General features: G+C 33.0%; 1 protein-coding gene across 3 annotated transcripts; it reads left to right on the top strand.

Annotated features, from left to right (window-relative positions):
* The first annotated feature begins 268 nt into the window (after positions 1–268).
* Positions 269–4,169, top strand: LOC120072265 (protein NDL1-like). Of its 3 annotated transcripts, none has more exons than XM_039024696.1 (11): positions 269–493; positions 1,915–2,014; positions 2,134–2,231; positions 2,339–2,427; positions 2,513–2,573; positions 2,655–2,741; positions 2,832–2,909; positions 3,010–3,066; positions 3,216–3,271; positions 3,353–3,488; positions 3,643–3,855. In XM_039024696.1, exons 1-11 carry the CDS (start codon positions 434–436, stop codon positions 3,853–3,855), a joined length of 1,035 nt encoding a protein of 344 aa, XP_038880624.1. In that variant the 5' UTR covers positions 269–433. The 3 variants fall into 3 exon arrangements, with proteins under 3 accessions (XP_038880624.1, XP_038880623.1, XP_038880625.1); XM_039024695.1 differs by having other exon boundaries at positions 270–493; positions 2,330–2,427; positions 3,643–4,169; XM_039024697.1 differs by lacking the exon at positions 269–493 and adding an exon at positions 535–1,131 and having other exon boundaries at positions 2,330–2,427.
* Positions 4,170–13,091: the final 8,922 nt, after the last annotated feature.

Raw genomic sequence — 13,091 nt, 5'->3', positions numbered from 1 at the left:
TTTCGACGGCATCGGAATGACGTCGTTTAAGAGAAGTTGACGAATTTTATCCGTTTTGGTTTTTTACAAGCTGAGCTGGCGGGATTTTGACCACGGTTAACGGGTTAATTTCAGTTGGTGTAGAGGGTCTCCGAGCGTCGGTGGACATTAACCGTAGGTTAAATTTTGCCCGTTAGATAGATATAGAGGGAAAAAAAAATAATAATAAAAAAAAGATAAAATAGAGAGAGAAAAAAACAGAAAGAAAAGAGTTTATTAAAACAGACAGAGAGAAAAGAAAGAATCGCTTTGTATATAAGCCAACGAAGCCAAAGCCTATAATTCTGGAAGACGAGAGAAGAGAGTAAAAGAGAGAGAGAGAGAGGTCCTCCGTGAGCGACGGCGAGCGGCTGTTCTGGTGGTGGCGCTATTGGACGGACATAGAGCTACGGCCATGGCAGATTCTAATGACTCTGTTTCCGTCGACATGGAGAAGATCTATCTCGGCGGCAAGGTTCATCTAAATTTCAACTCATTTCTTCCATTTTTTTTTCTATTTGGGGGTTTTCTTTAATGCATTTGTTTATGGTGTATTTGAATCGTTTTTTACTTTTCTTTTTTGTCGATCGGGGGTTTTTTTGCTGATTTGATTGGCTTAATATCCCGTTTTCTTTTGACTGTGGGGCTGGGGGTTCTCATTATTGGTGAAATGTCTTATGGCATTCTATAGTTTTGTTTGGATGTGAAGAAAAAAGTAGGAAATTATTTGGGGATTGTAACTTTTCCACTCTTGTATTTCTTTTTTCCGTTCCGATCTGGTTCATTTCTGAGTCTTGATTGACCGAGGATTTTCCAATTTTTGCAAGTTATTAATAATTAAGTTCAAACCCCTTTTCCAAAAATTAATTAATTAGCTACTTAATGGGTTTGGTTTTGAGGTTACTTTCTTGATTCAGGGATCGGTGTTTTATCCCTGCTTGTTTAAATGCAAGATGTGATAACGATGGGCTTTGTGCATTTCCTATTTCTGGCTTCTGGGGTCCTTTTATTTTTCTTTTCTAATTGTTACGTTCTCTTTTTGGTCCTTATTACATTCAATTTTTCTTTACCTCTTTTGATAAAGGGTTTTCGACTGGTTGAGCTTTTATGAAGGTAACAACGGATTGAAGACATCTTTAGTTTGTGCTTTTTAAAGATCTTTAATTGTTCTGTTTGGGGTATATAGTTATTGTTCGTTTGAACTTTCCAATTATCAATTGGTTGCATAGACGGTATTGTCTGTTAGATATTTTTCCATTTTTTTTCCCCTTCTTCTTGCAGTGGTGGTATTTTATGTTTAAATTTCGTTTGCAGATTAAGATTGTTTTTACTTTTTTGACCTTTTTTTTTTTTTTTTTTTTCTCGTTCTATGGTTGTATTCATCCCTCGTGAATGTGATACTGCCCGTTGCTGAAAGCAAATTGCGGTCTACTGAATAAACCTTATCCTTACCCACTTTTCTGGTTCTTTTCTTCTTTTTGTGATGAAACTTTATGTGTGTTAACAGGGATAGTTGCTTATTTATCTTGGCTGTTATAAGTTTTAAGCTATTGATAATTTAAATGCTGAACCATAAATTTGTTATGCGCACTACTTTTATAAAGTTATACTAAGTTGAAGGGACAAGTTAGCTTGGGCATCTTGAAAGGAAATGCACTTGGACTGTTCTTTACGGATATACTTGGCTGGAAATGTTGGACTATTTGAACTTTTTTCTTTCCTCAAAGGCTCCCCTTTTACTCTCACCCATAGTTCATGTGGAAATAATATGTAATTGGGACTACTATGAGAATGTTTCGTGTATTGACATTCTTCTTGATTCCAATGTTTTCATTTCCCCCTTTACTTCTCATATCATCTTGCTGACTTAAGATATGCCACTCATGTTATTTTCAGGAGCATCATGTACGAACTGGCCAGGGTTCTGTGTCTGTAATAGTCTGTGGAGACCAAGACAAGCCGCCACTCATTACTTATCCTGATTTGGCTTTAAATCGTAAGTGCTTGGAATTATCTTTATGTTGTGATTTTGGTGGTGATATTTTAGATATTTGGTTTCTTGTTATATTATGTGAGATAACTTTTAACTGGTGTCTTTTCCCCGAGTTCTTGCAGATATGTCATGTTTTCAAGGATTATTCTTTTTCCCGGAAGCAGCTTCGTTGCTACTTCACAACTTTTGTATCTACCATATCAGCCCTCCTGGACATGAGGTCTGTATTATTGTTGAGTAAATTTGTGTATGGATAACTTTGTGTTTGCTCATGAATACTATATTCACATAGTTTCCTTTTTGGAACTTTACCAAGAGTTCTTGCAGTTGGGAGCTGCTGAGATTTGTGAGGATGATCCTTCACCATCTGCTGATGATTTAGCAGATCAAATCCTTGAGGTTCTCAACTATTTTGGGTAATTACAATGCCCTTCTCTCCACTATTGAAAAAGAGATAAAAGATTATATTGTTGATTTATCATTGGGATATTTCTATTACAGACTTGGTGCAGTGATGTGCATGGGGGTAACAGCTGGCGCTTACATTCTTAGTCTTTTTGCTGTAGGTTCATCGTATGGTGAAATTCATTGTGAAGTTGAATCAAAAGTTTTTCTTGGTCTGACCAATTTTATTGTTTTACAGTTGAAATATAGAGAGCGAGTTCTTGGTTTAATTCTTATATCCCCCTTGTGCAAGTCTCCCTCTTGGTCCGAGTGGTTCTATAATAAGGTAGCCTTTTCAAGTCTTCATCATTCTCACACTGAAATAAACTCAAGTTTTTATACATGTTAAATAATCGCATATCCCTTGTAATTGCAGGTAATGTCAAACTTGTTATACTTCTATGGCATGTGCGGTTTGTTGAAAGAGTGCTTGCTTCAGCGGTACTTCAGCAAGGTAAATATAGTGTCCATTCTTAAGAGTTAATTTGTCTTTCTGTGTTCGTCTTTTATATTCTTGTTGACTGGATTCATGAGATTGTTATTACATGCAACAGGAGGTCCGTGGTAGTGTCGAAGTTGCCGAGTCTGATATAGTTCAAGCATGTAGAAAAGTATGTGCTTTATGTCAATCATTCAATTCTGAGAGTTTTGGATTGTCTGAAACTAGTTTGTCTTGTTTCTTTCTGTTGGGCAAACATCTCTTGTTAGTTCTTCAAATTTTTTGCGTGGTTTGAATAAGAGGGTATATCTATTTTGTCAGTTGCTGGATGAGAGACAGAGCAACAATGTTTTGAGGTTCCTCCAAGCAATTAATAGGTAAATGCTTTTCCCATCTCAGCCATTCTTTCCCCTGTCCACATATGTCAAATCTGCAACCTTGTGTTTGCCTTTTTGCAGAAGACCAGACATTACCGAAGGGTTGAAGAGGCTCCGGTGTCGTACTCTCATTTTCGTCGGGGACAGCTCGCCTTTCCATTCTGAAGCACTCCATATGATATCAAAATTGGATAGAAGATATAGTGCCTTGGTTGAGGTATGACATTATTCAAAAGAATGAAAACCTTCCTTTCAGCACGAAATGCATGCGATGGCTGAACAAGTGGTGGATGCATTCGGCATACTTCACTATGCAGCAGCAACTGCCTAGGTTTTGTTAAATAGTTAAACTCAACGATTGGTTAACGCAGGTCCAAGCTTGTGGATCGATGGTAACCGAAGAGCAGCCACACGCAATGTTGATACCTATGGAGTACTTCTTCATGGGGTACGGGTTGTATAGGCCGTGCCAGTTCAGCGACAGTCCACGGAGTCCGCTCAGTCCATCTTGCATCTCCCCAGAGCTTCTTTCTCCAGAAAGTATGGGATTAAAGCTAAAACCTATTAAAACGCGCATTTCTTAAACGTCAAAGGACATTTAGAATTGGAAAAGAAGAGAAGGCTTAAGCTTTGCATTCACAACTCTGTCTGTCTGGTCTATCTAGTCTGTGAGTTTTTCTTTTCCAGATTTTTGATTTGTTGAAGGGGCGTTTGTAGATAGGGAGAGATGTGAGGGGAAAAAAAGGGTATTTACATGATGGGTAAATAACTATAGGGAGATACACATTCATTCTTTTGTAGTCATCGGACATAAAAGAGATCATATTCTTGAACTCTGTGGGATTCATATATTCTTCAATCTGACCAATATATTTATTAATCAAGGATCTTGAATTGTGCTGCTGCGCTTCTGCTGCTGCGCTTCTGCTGCTTGTTATGAATAAGAGTAGAGTAGTATCATCATATTCTTTTTGCCCCGCAGTCCACATTCAAAACTCTATGTTTTATATTGTTTGTAGAGAAAAATACTTCTTTTCAATACTTAGTTTTGAGTTTGGTTTCAATTTAATTCCTTCAAAATGTTACAATAATATTACATTGAGATTTGAGTTTTGTTTCAGTCTAATGTTCTCAAGTTTCAAGATTTACACTACTAACCCCAATTTGTCACTAAACACCCACTTTCAATTGGACAACTTTATTTATTTATCAATGATGTTGAATTGAGCTACTACTGCTTGTTATGAATAATAGCAGTAGCATCATATTCTTTTTGGCCCCACACACCTTTCACTTTATATTATTCAAAACTCTCTCTATGTAAATGGGTATGCTTTATATTGTTGTTTGTTGAGAAAAATACCTTTATGATCTCTAGGGGTTAGATTCTAGTTTTCATTTGATTTCAAAGTTTAAAATGTTATTTTTTTAGTCCTTAAATTTTAAGTTTGGTTTTAATTTAGTTCTTTCAAAACATTACAATTTTGTAATCGAGATTTAAGTTTTGTTTTAATTTGATCTTTAAGTTTCAAGATTTTTTAACTTTGACTTTTCATTAAATACAAATTTTCAATTATTGGTCTTAATATTTATTAATTAATTTTAAATCATCATTAGGGATTTTTTAAATATAAAAAATATTTAAAAATATTACATTTTATAGTAAAATGTTATGGAAGTATTATGTAATACTTTGAAATTTAAAGATCCAAAATTTTAGGTATGAACAAAAAGATATATAAAATTTATTCTTTATTTGTAATGTAATATTAAATTGAATGAGATGGGACCCAGAAAATGATTGAAATGGCTAGCTGGGATTCACCGAATGAGGAATTTTTGCATAAATTTTGCCAGCCTTAGCGTGATTCCCGCTTTCTATTCAAAACAGTTGTGTAAGAAAAAGAAGAACGTTCATGTGCGCCGCTTGTTGCCTATTCATTAATTCTCTTTATTTCTTTTTCTATTCATAAAGTCATTAGCATCATCCAGGTTGTTAAGAGTTTAGAGTTAAGTTATATTATGACCAAATTTGAGGTTTGTGTCTATCTAGATAGAAAAAGTAGTCAACCTAAACATAGATTAACGTTCATACTATCGATCTTGAGGTCAGAGGTTCGATTTCCCCCACTCATACTTAATTATAATACATTTGAAAAAAAAAAGAATAATTAGAAAAAGTACTTCAATATTACTTGAGCTGTATGGTGTCCAATTGATCCAATTAACTGGAGTTAAAAGTCAAATTTATATATAATAGTTTAATTGATTTTTAAAAGTTTGGAAATATTTTAATATTCGGAGGTCTTTTAGAAGCAAAATACACTTCTTGTTTTTTGAGATTTGATATTAGTGTCTATTTTCGTCCTTAAATCGACCGCATCGAAGTCAGTTGGTATCGGTTTGGAAAAATTTCAAATTAAAAAATCGATCGATGTTCATCCCTAGTTTGGAAAATGCTTCTAAATAGTCTATGGATTAATTTGACTAACGGAAAGATGACATGACATGGTGAGTTGGAAAATTCTAAATGAAGTAACAATATTTACTAGTTTTATATTATTTTTTGAATGAGGTGTGTTTTTCTTTTCTTTTTCGCCCTTCTCTCTTCCTGTTTTTCTCTCCTCTCTCTCCCTCCTCTAAATTCCAGCTCTTTGATTTAGGGTTTATTGTGTACCTCCAATTGTAACATGGCTTGTTATCGATTGAAGTTGGTGTTATAGATTATCAATGTTGATTTAGGGGTAAAAGTAAAGTTCATAAGCTTAATTTACAAAAACCAGAAACTAAAATCGAAATGGTTATCTAACGCAACCTAAACAATTTAATAAATTAATTTATTTGAATTGGTATTTGGAGTTTAGTATATGTTAACTAAATAAAATGTTGGTTAAGGATTGAATGTGTTTGCTTCAAAGAGGAAAGTTTGGTTGCATTGCATGTCCATTAATTGGCTATTTTAGAGGTGAATTAAATTTGAAAGTTTGACTAGTATAATGTGCCTTGGTCAATTCTATTTGATAATTTAATATGGTTGGCTCTATAATTTGCAAAACCATTTATGATATATTAAAATTCATACTAAACTTACATATTCAAGAAATTATTAACTTGCAAAGGTATGTATATTTATTATCTATTGTACATCTTCTCCCTCCTAATCCTAATTTTAACGTAAAAAACGAAACCGACATATAAATATGTTAAAGTCGATAGTTCATATCATTATTGTTGTTAAAAGGATCGAAGTAATTGTCCATTATCCATAAATTCAAAATCTTATCTACCAACAACTGATGTATTTAAAAATACAAATATCAAGATTTGAATCCACTCAATTTAATAGGTTAAACTAAAATAATAATAATAATAATAATAATAATAAACAATTGTTGTGCTTAAAAATAATGTTTTTTTTAAAAAAATCAATATTATATGTTTTTCCAATTAAGCGATTAAAATAAAACATTTTAGATCTCTAAATATTTTCATTAAAACAACAATTTAAGTATCATTTGATTATGATTTTGGTTTTGGTTTTCTGTTTATGAAATTTTTACTTGTAAAAACAAGCATTTAAATTCTAAGTTGAATTTGGAAAACAAGAGCAAGTTTGTAAAAACTTCTTTTTCCTTTTCTAAACATTTGCTAAAAGCAGATAATATAACAAAGAAACTAATAAATAGAAACATGGTTTGTAAGCTTAATTTTTAAGAGTTGTTTTTAATTATAGGAAAATGAGTCAACTTATTTACAAATATAGTAAGTGATAGATAGTGACATTTTACTATATTTAAAAATATTTTCAATACTTTTACTATTTAAAATAATTACCCAATTTTAAAATATCTTAACAAAAAATCTAAAGCTTGTTTTTCAAAATTCTTCATATAATTTCACAAATTTTTTCACAAAGACACATTAAAATTCAAGTCGAATTTCATAAACTAAAAACAATTTTTTAAACACAGTTTTTTTATTTCAAAACTTGACTTGGATTTTGATTTTGAAAATACTCCTTAATACTATATTGGTGATAGATGACTTACGGTTCGTTTTAACAGAGGAGTGTCCTCCCATTATTGGCTCAAATGCAAACCAAAATATTCGGGATACATACGACAGATGGATCAAGGCTAACAGGAAAGTCCTGCCTATATTCTTGCCAACATATCTGATGTATTGGTGAAAAACATGAGAGATTATGGAATCTTTCTGTGGGATGTTTGGACAACCGTCCTTCTCCCTGAGGCATGATGCTATCAAATACGTTTACAACTACCGTATGAAAGAAGTGGCCTCTATTAAAGAAATATCCTGGACATGATGGTCCATTTCAACGTAGCAGAAGTAAATGGAGCTGTCGTTGACGAGAAGAGTCAAGTTGGTTTTATTCTTGAATCTCTTCCGAAGAGTTTTTTGCAGTTCTGTACGAGCGCGGTCATGAATAAAATAGAATATAACTTGACTACTCTTCTAAATGAGCTACAGGCTTACCAGACTAAGATGAGAGCAAGAGGTCTGGAACCAAAGGTAAATATTACCACCGGAGAGAAGATAGAAACGTCCTCCAAAAAGCTTGATATTGCTTATTTTTCACAGAGTAAGAGTATTCTAGTTAAGAAGAACAAGGGGAAAAGGAAGAAGGAACCCACTGGCAGAAAAGGCAAGACAAATGCTGCAAATAAAGGAAAATATTTCCATTGCAAAAAAGAAGAGCACTGGAATAGAAATTGCCCTCAATACCTTGTAGAGAAAAGAGCAGAGAAAGCAAAACAGGGAAACTAGTTCCTGAAGATTGCTTGTTGTACTTCAGTTAACCAGTGGGAGATGTTGCAGTTGCTATCAGAAGATGATCTTATCTACTTTTGTTATAGTAATAAAAGTTATTTTATCTTGTTATAAAAGAACAAATTGTAAAAACTTTTTGTTGTAAATGAAATGTTCATTAGCAAAAGTTATGTTTGTTCTATTACAAAGCAACTTCTGTGAGAACCAACCTCGTTAAAAGCCATTTGCAAATATTTAGATATTTAAAAGGCTAGAAATCAATAAAGGCAGGTAGTTATTTAACTTAAGCGATAAGTTTAGAACACTTGAAATGTTCAAAGTGTACAAAACTTGTTAGGTAAAATAAAACTAAAATACTTTGATTGGATCAAATAATAAGTATAGAAAGTTTGAGATTTCTAGGACTATTTGATAGAACATGAAATCAAGTAAGAACTTTGTACTTAGTTGCCTTAATTGTTTTTTTAACATCATTTCAATTTTAAGGTACTTCTGAAGATCCATATGAGATATAGAGAACTCATAAAAGTTGTTTATGATATGTAAAAGTTGTTTACATAGTTCAGAAATCTGAAAAGATCGATATAAGTGTTAATGTCGAACCCTTAAGTGTTGGAATATTGTCGAAAGGCATGCTTATTTGTAGACAAGCCAAAAGAAGAATTTTTTTTCATGTAAACAAAAATTAAGCGTTTATGTTGACAAATACCAAACTTTTTGGAAAAATATACGAGATCACCATGTATTATTTATTTCCATAAAATTTTGCATATATCAATAAAGAGTTATTGATTAAAAACTGACATTGTAAATAAAAGGTTGTTTAGACAGGTCAGATGCATCTTACTCAAAGAGTTGAGAGTACCTCGATGTAGTGGGAGGAATGTATGACTTCCTAGCCATTGTTGAGAAACAAGAGTTGTGAAAATAAGATGCATTCCCTATATAGTTTAATAAGAAGTCTATTGTACACTAACATGTTTACAACGATTCTCTCAGCTAAAGTGTTTGAGAATCTCCTAGTAAGACTAGGACTATGAAGTTTATAACCTAGGGCAAGTGGAAGAAAAACCCATAGGTATGTTATGCCTTAGTTTATTGTATTTCTCCGTAAAACTCAAAAACTCATTATTATATGCTACCATTGAAGTTTTAGTCCAAGTGGGAGTTTGTTAGGTTTTATGTCTTAAAACTCGTGGTTTGTAAACAATTAAACTTATTTTGAAAATTCAATAAAGTTGTTATTGAATATATGAATTGCTTATTTTGTTTTAGAAATAAATCCAATACACTAAAAGAACCATGACTATTACATGAGTACTTGAACTTTATGTGGAGACATAAAAATGGATCAGGTTCGAGTAAATAGTCTAAATGGTCTATAGTATATGAATAAGGTTGGGTGCCTTATTCTGGTAACACTATTGGATGCGGCCCACTCTGTAGTTGTTACAAAAAGTTGTAAAGTGCTACAGACGAAGTGATCCTGATTCTTATATGTAATGATATGAGAAGTGGGGGCGTCCTGTGCAATGAGTTTGCACAAGATCGGACCATGAAATAAGTCACTTTTACTTTATAACGTTATTTATTGTATAAGACTGATTATTTCAAAGTGATGACCTAGGTAACTTATCCTGAATCCTGAGCTAACTATGAACTTCTGTTTATTCGAGATTATCCTTAGATTTGCATAGGTGAGGGTTGGATCAACAGTGCCGGCTCAATAAACCTCCTATTTCAGGGGTAAAATTGGGTAGATAGATGGGGACATAGGGTGCAAGATGGAATTCATTCCTACTCGCTTTTAGGGATAGTAGAGAGGTTGTTCTCTTAAGTGCTGACTTCGAGTCTCGAATAAGGGGCCCCACCCTCTCATTGACTCGAGAGGGACTCGGTTTGATGATCGGATCACAAACCAATTGTTTATTAGAGAATCAGTGGGACTTAAGGAACAAGAGGTAATCTCGGGGGTAAAACAGTCATTTGGCCCAACCGTTATTATGAACAATCTATAAAAGGTTAACTTAATAATCATGGTTATATCGAGTGAATACAATATATCTACAGTGAGGGGAATGCAACTCTAGGCTTTAGTGGAGTGACCTAATAGTTAACGAATGTGGGTTAATTCAGTGTAAAGAGTTTAACAATTAATCTCGGATCGTTGGAGCCCATGATCTGTAGATCCACGAGGTCCCCCTACTAATAAACAAATGGATTAGCATTAGAGTAGCGTGATAAGTTAATTTGAAACGTTCAAATTAGAATTAAGGGAATTAGTAATTATACGTGATCTAATTACGCATTTAATTTTGGAATTAAACGAAATTGGAGAATAAATTAATATTTAAATATGATTTAAATATTAAATTCATGAATAGGGATCCAAGATAGTGGAATTGGTGTTAAATTAATTTAATATTTGATATTAAATTAATTAGAATTAATTAAATTGATTAATTAATTATTAATTATTAATTTTATTAGAAAAATTAATTTTAAATTAATTTTTGTAAAATTAAATATAATTCCAGTTTTAATTATTGAATTAAAAACTTAAATTAAGTTTTAATTTGAAAATTTTCAAATTAAAAGAAAAAAAAGAGAAGAAAATTGGAAATGGAAAATTGGGATTTTCCCACTTCCATTTCCAACTTGCTTACACACTTTCCACTCACCTAATTCAGTCATTAATCCAAGCATGAGCTGCTATTCATGCAATAATTGTTCTAGCATGATTGTCATGCAATATATACTGAAGAATCTTAGTGGAATTTAGCATGCAAAAGGATTGATTTTGGCTGAAAATCTCTCTAAGTTGGAAAAGAGTCTTCAGCTGATAAACTAGTGATCTTCTTCTCCATTTTCCCTTAATCCAAGCTTATTTTGAGTCCCACAGCTCAATCTAAGTCACCTAGAGGATAGTAAAGAAGGCATTGAGGTGATTCACAAGCTGATTTCAAGAAGATTGCAGTTGAGATTCAAGATTAAAGTGTTTCTTCAAAGGTATGTCTTGAAACCCTCTTCATAGTTTATGGAGCATGCTTAATTCAAAGCTAAAATCAATGAATTAGAATACGTAATGATCCGTTGTTCTTCTGTTGCATGTTTTCTAACTCTAAACAACATTCCTGGAAGTGAATACTATGAATTTTAATATTTTTGGCCGAGATCGTGGTCATGGTCGAGGTCGTGGCTGTGGTAGAAGAAGAAATAATTATTATTTTAGTGGTGGTCGTTCTAATCATTCAAATTTCAAAAGAACCATGCAAAAATGATGATCATAAAGGAAAAGCTCCACAAGATAAGAATTCAAAAAATGTTAAAAATAAACGCTTCCGATGCGGAATGACTGGGCATTGGTCACGTACCTATCGTATGTCAAAACATTTAATTGATCTTTATCAAGCCTCCTTGAAGGAAAAAAAAAAAAAGAAAAATGTGGAAGCAAATTTTGTATACCACGATAATGACATATTTGACTCATCCCATATGAAAAATTTGGATATGGCGAACTTCTTTGAATCTCCTGAAGAGAAAATCGGCAGGATTAATGGAACATCAAATGTTTCCTTTGACTTTGAAAATATCTAGATTTAATGTTGTTTTTTTTTCATCTCCATGTTTTTTTCTTCTCTTAATAGATGTTAACCTTTGTATATTCCAAATATTGTTTGTCTTATTGTAATTATTTTCTTTTAATGAAGAAACCTGGATCATTTTATATATTGGGTGATTAAAAACTGAGTAAAGAAGATCTATGTCTAGAAGACAGTGCAACTACACATGCAATACTTACAAGTAGAAAATATTTTTCCAAACTAACAATACTGGAAGCAAAAATCAATACAATATCAGGTTCTGCAATCTTAATTGAAGGATTTGGAAAAGCAAAAATTATTTTGCTTAGAGGAACAAAATTTACAATTGACAATGCATTACTCTCTAGTCAATCAAAGATAAATCTACTTAGTTTTAAAGATATACGTTGCAATGATTATCATATTGAGACTGATAGTAAGAATAATGTGGAATATCTATATATCATATCTATTGTCTCAAATGAAAAACGTATATTGGAAGAGTTGCATGCTTTATCTTCTGGATTGTATTATAATCATATAGGAGTAAATGAAATATATGCAACAATGAACCTGAAGTTCATGAATCAAGACGTATTTATAATTTGACATGACCAATTGGGTCATCTAGGATCTATAATGATGAGGACAATTATTGAGAATTCAAATAGACACCCATTGAAGAGCTAGAAGATTCTTCAATCTAATGAATTATCGTGTGATGCTTGTATTGGGGTTGATGCTCTAAATCTTGTAGGGTCCTATAGTTTGTAAACATCTGTATGAACAAACATTTGGTGATTTATAATATGAGATATTTTAGTTGCATTAACCACAAACCAATAAACTAAGATCCCTGGTTATCGTTGTAACTTAAGCATGTATGTGGAAACATACAAGTGGATTGTGCTTTAAGTGATAACCTAAATGGTTTGTAGTATATGGATAAAGGAGGAAAACCTTATCCTGGTGACACTACAAGTGTGGCCCGCTTTGTAGGTGTTATAAATGTTGTAAAGTGCTACAAATAGTCTGATCCTGATCATTTGTGTGTTAGACATGTGAGCGGGGATGCTCTATACCAAGGAGTTTGTATAAGACCGGACCACAAAATGTTTAGTCTCGTTATATAACGTCGTTCATGATAGAGACTTTCATTTCACTAGGATGACCATTGATAACATGACCTTATCCTGAGTGAGTTGTGAACTTCTGCCTATGAGAATGGTCATTTGATTGCATAGGTGCGAGTGGCCAGATCGTCACTCAAATCTACCACTTTGGGGATTCGTTTGCTTGGGGAGCTGGGAACTCAGTTACACAAGACAGGATTCACTCCTTCCCCGAAGCAAGGGTAAGTAGATAAATTGCTTCTTTAAGAGCTGGTTTCGGGGCTTGAACAGTGTGGCGCAACACCTTCTCTTGGCCCGAGAAGGGTTTACTCA

This window comes from Benincasa hispida, chromosome 2 (assembly GCF_009727055.1).
Source record: "Benincasa hispida cultivar B227 chromosome 2, ASM972705v1, whole genome shotgun sequence".
In the NCBI taxonomy this organism is placed as follows: domain Eukaryota; kingdom Viridiplantae; phylum Streptophyta; class Magnoliopsida; order Cucurbitales; family Cucurbitaceae; genus Benincasa; species Benincasa hispida.
The sequence above is the reverse complement of the archived record's forward strand: the minus strand, read 5'-3'. Positions and strand labels throughout refer to the sequence as shown.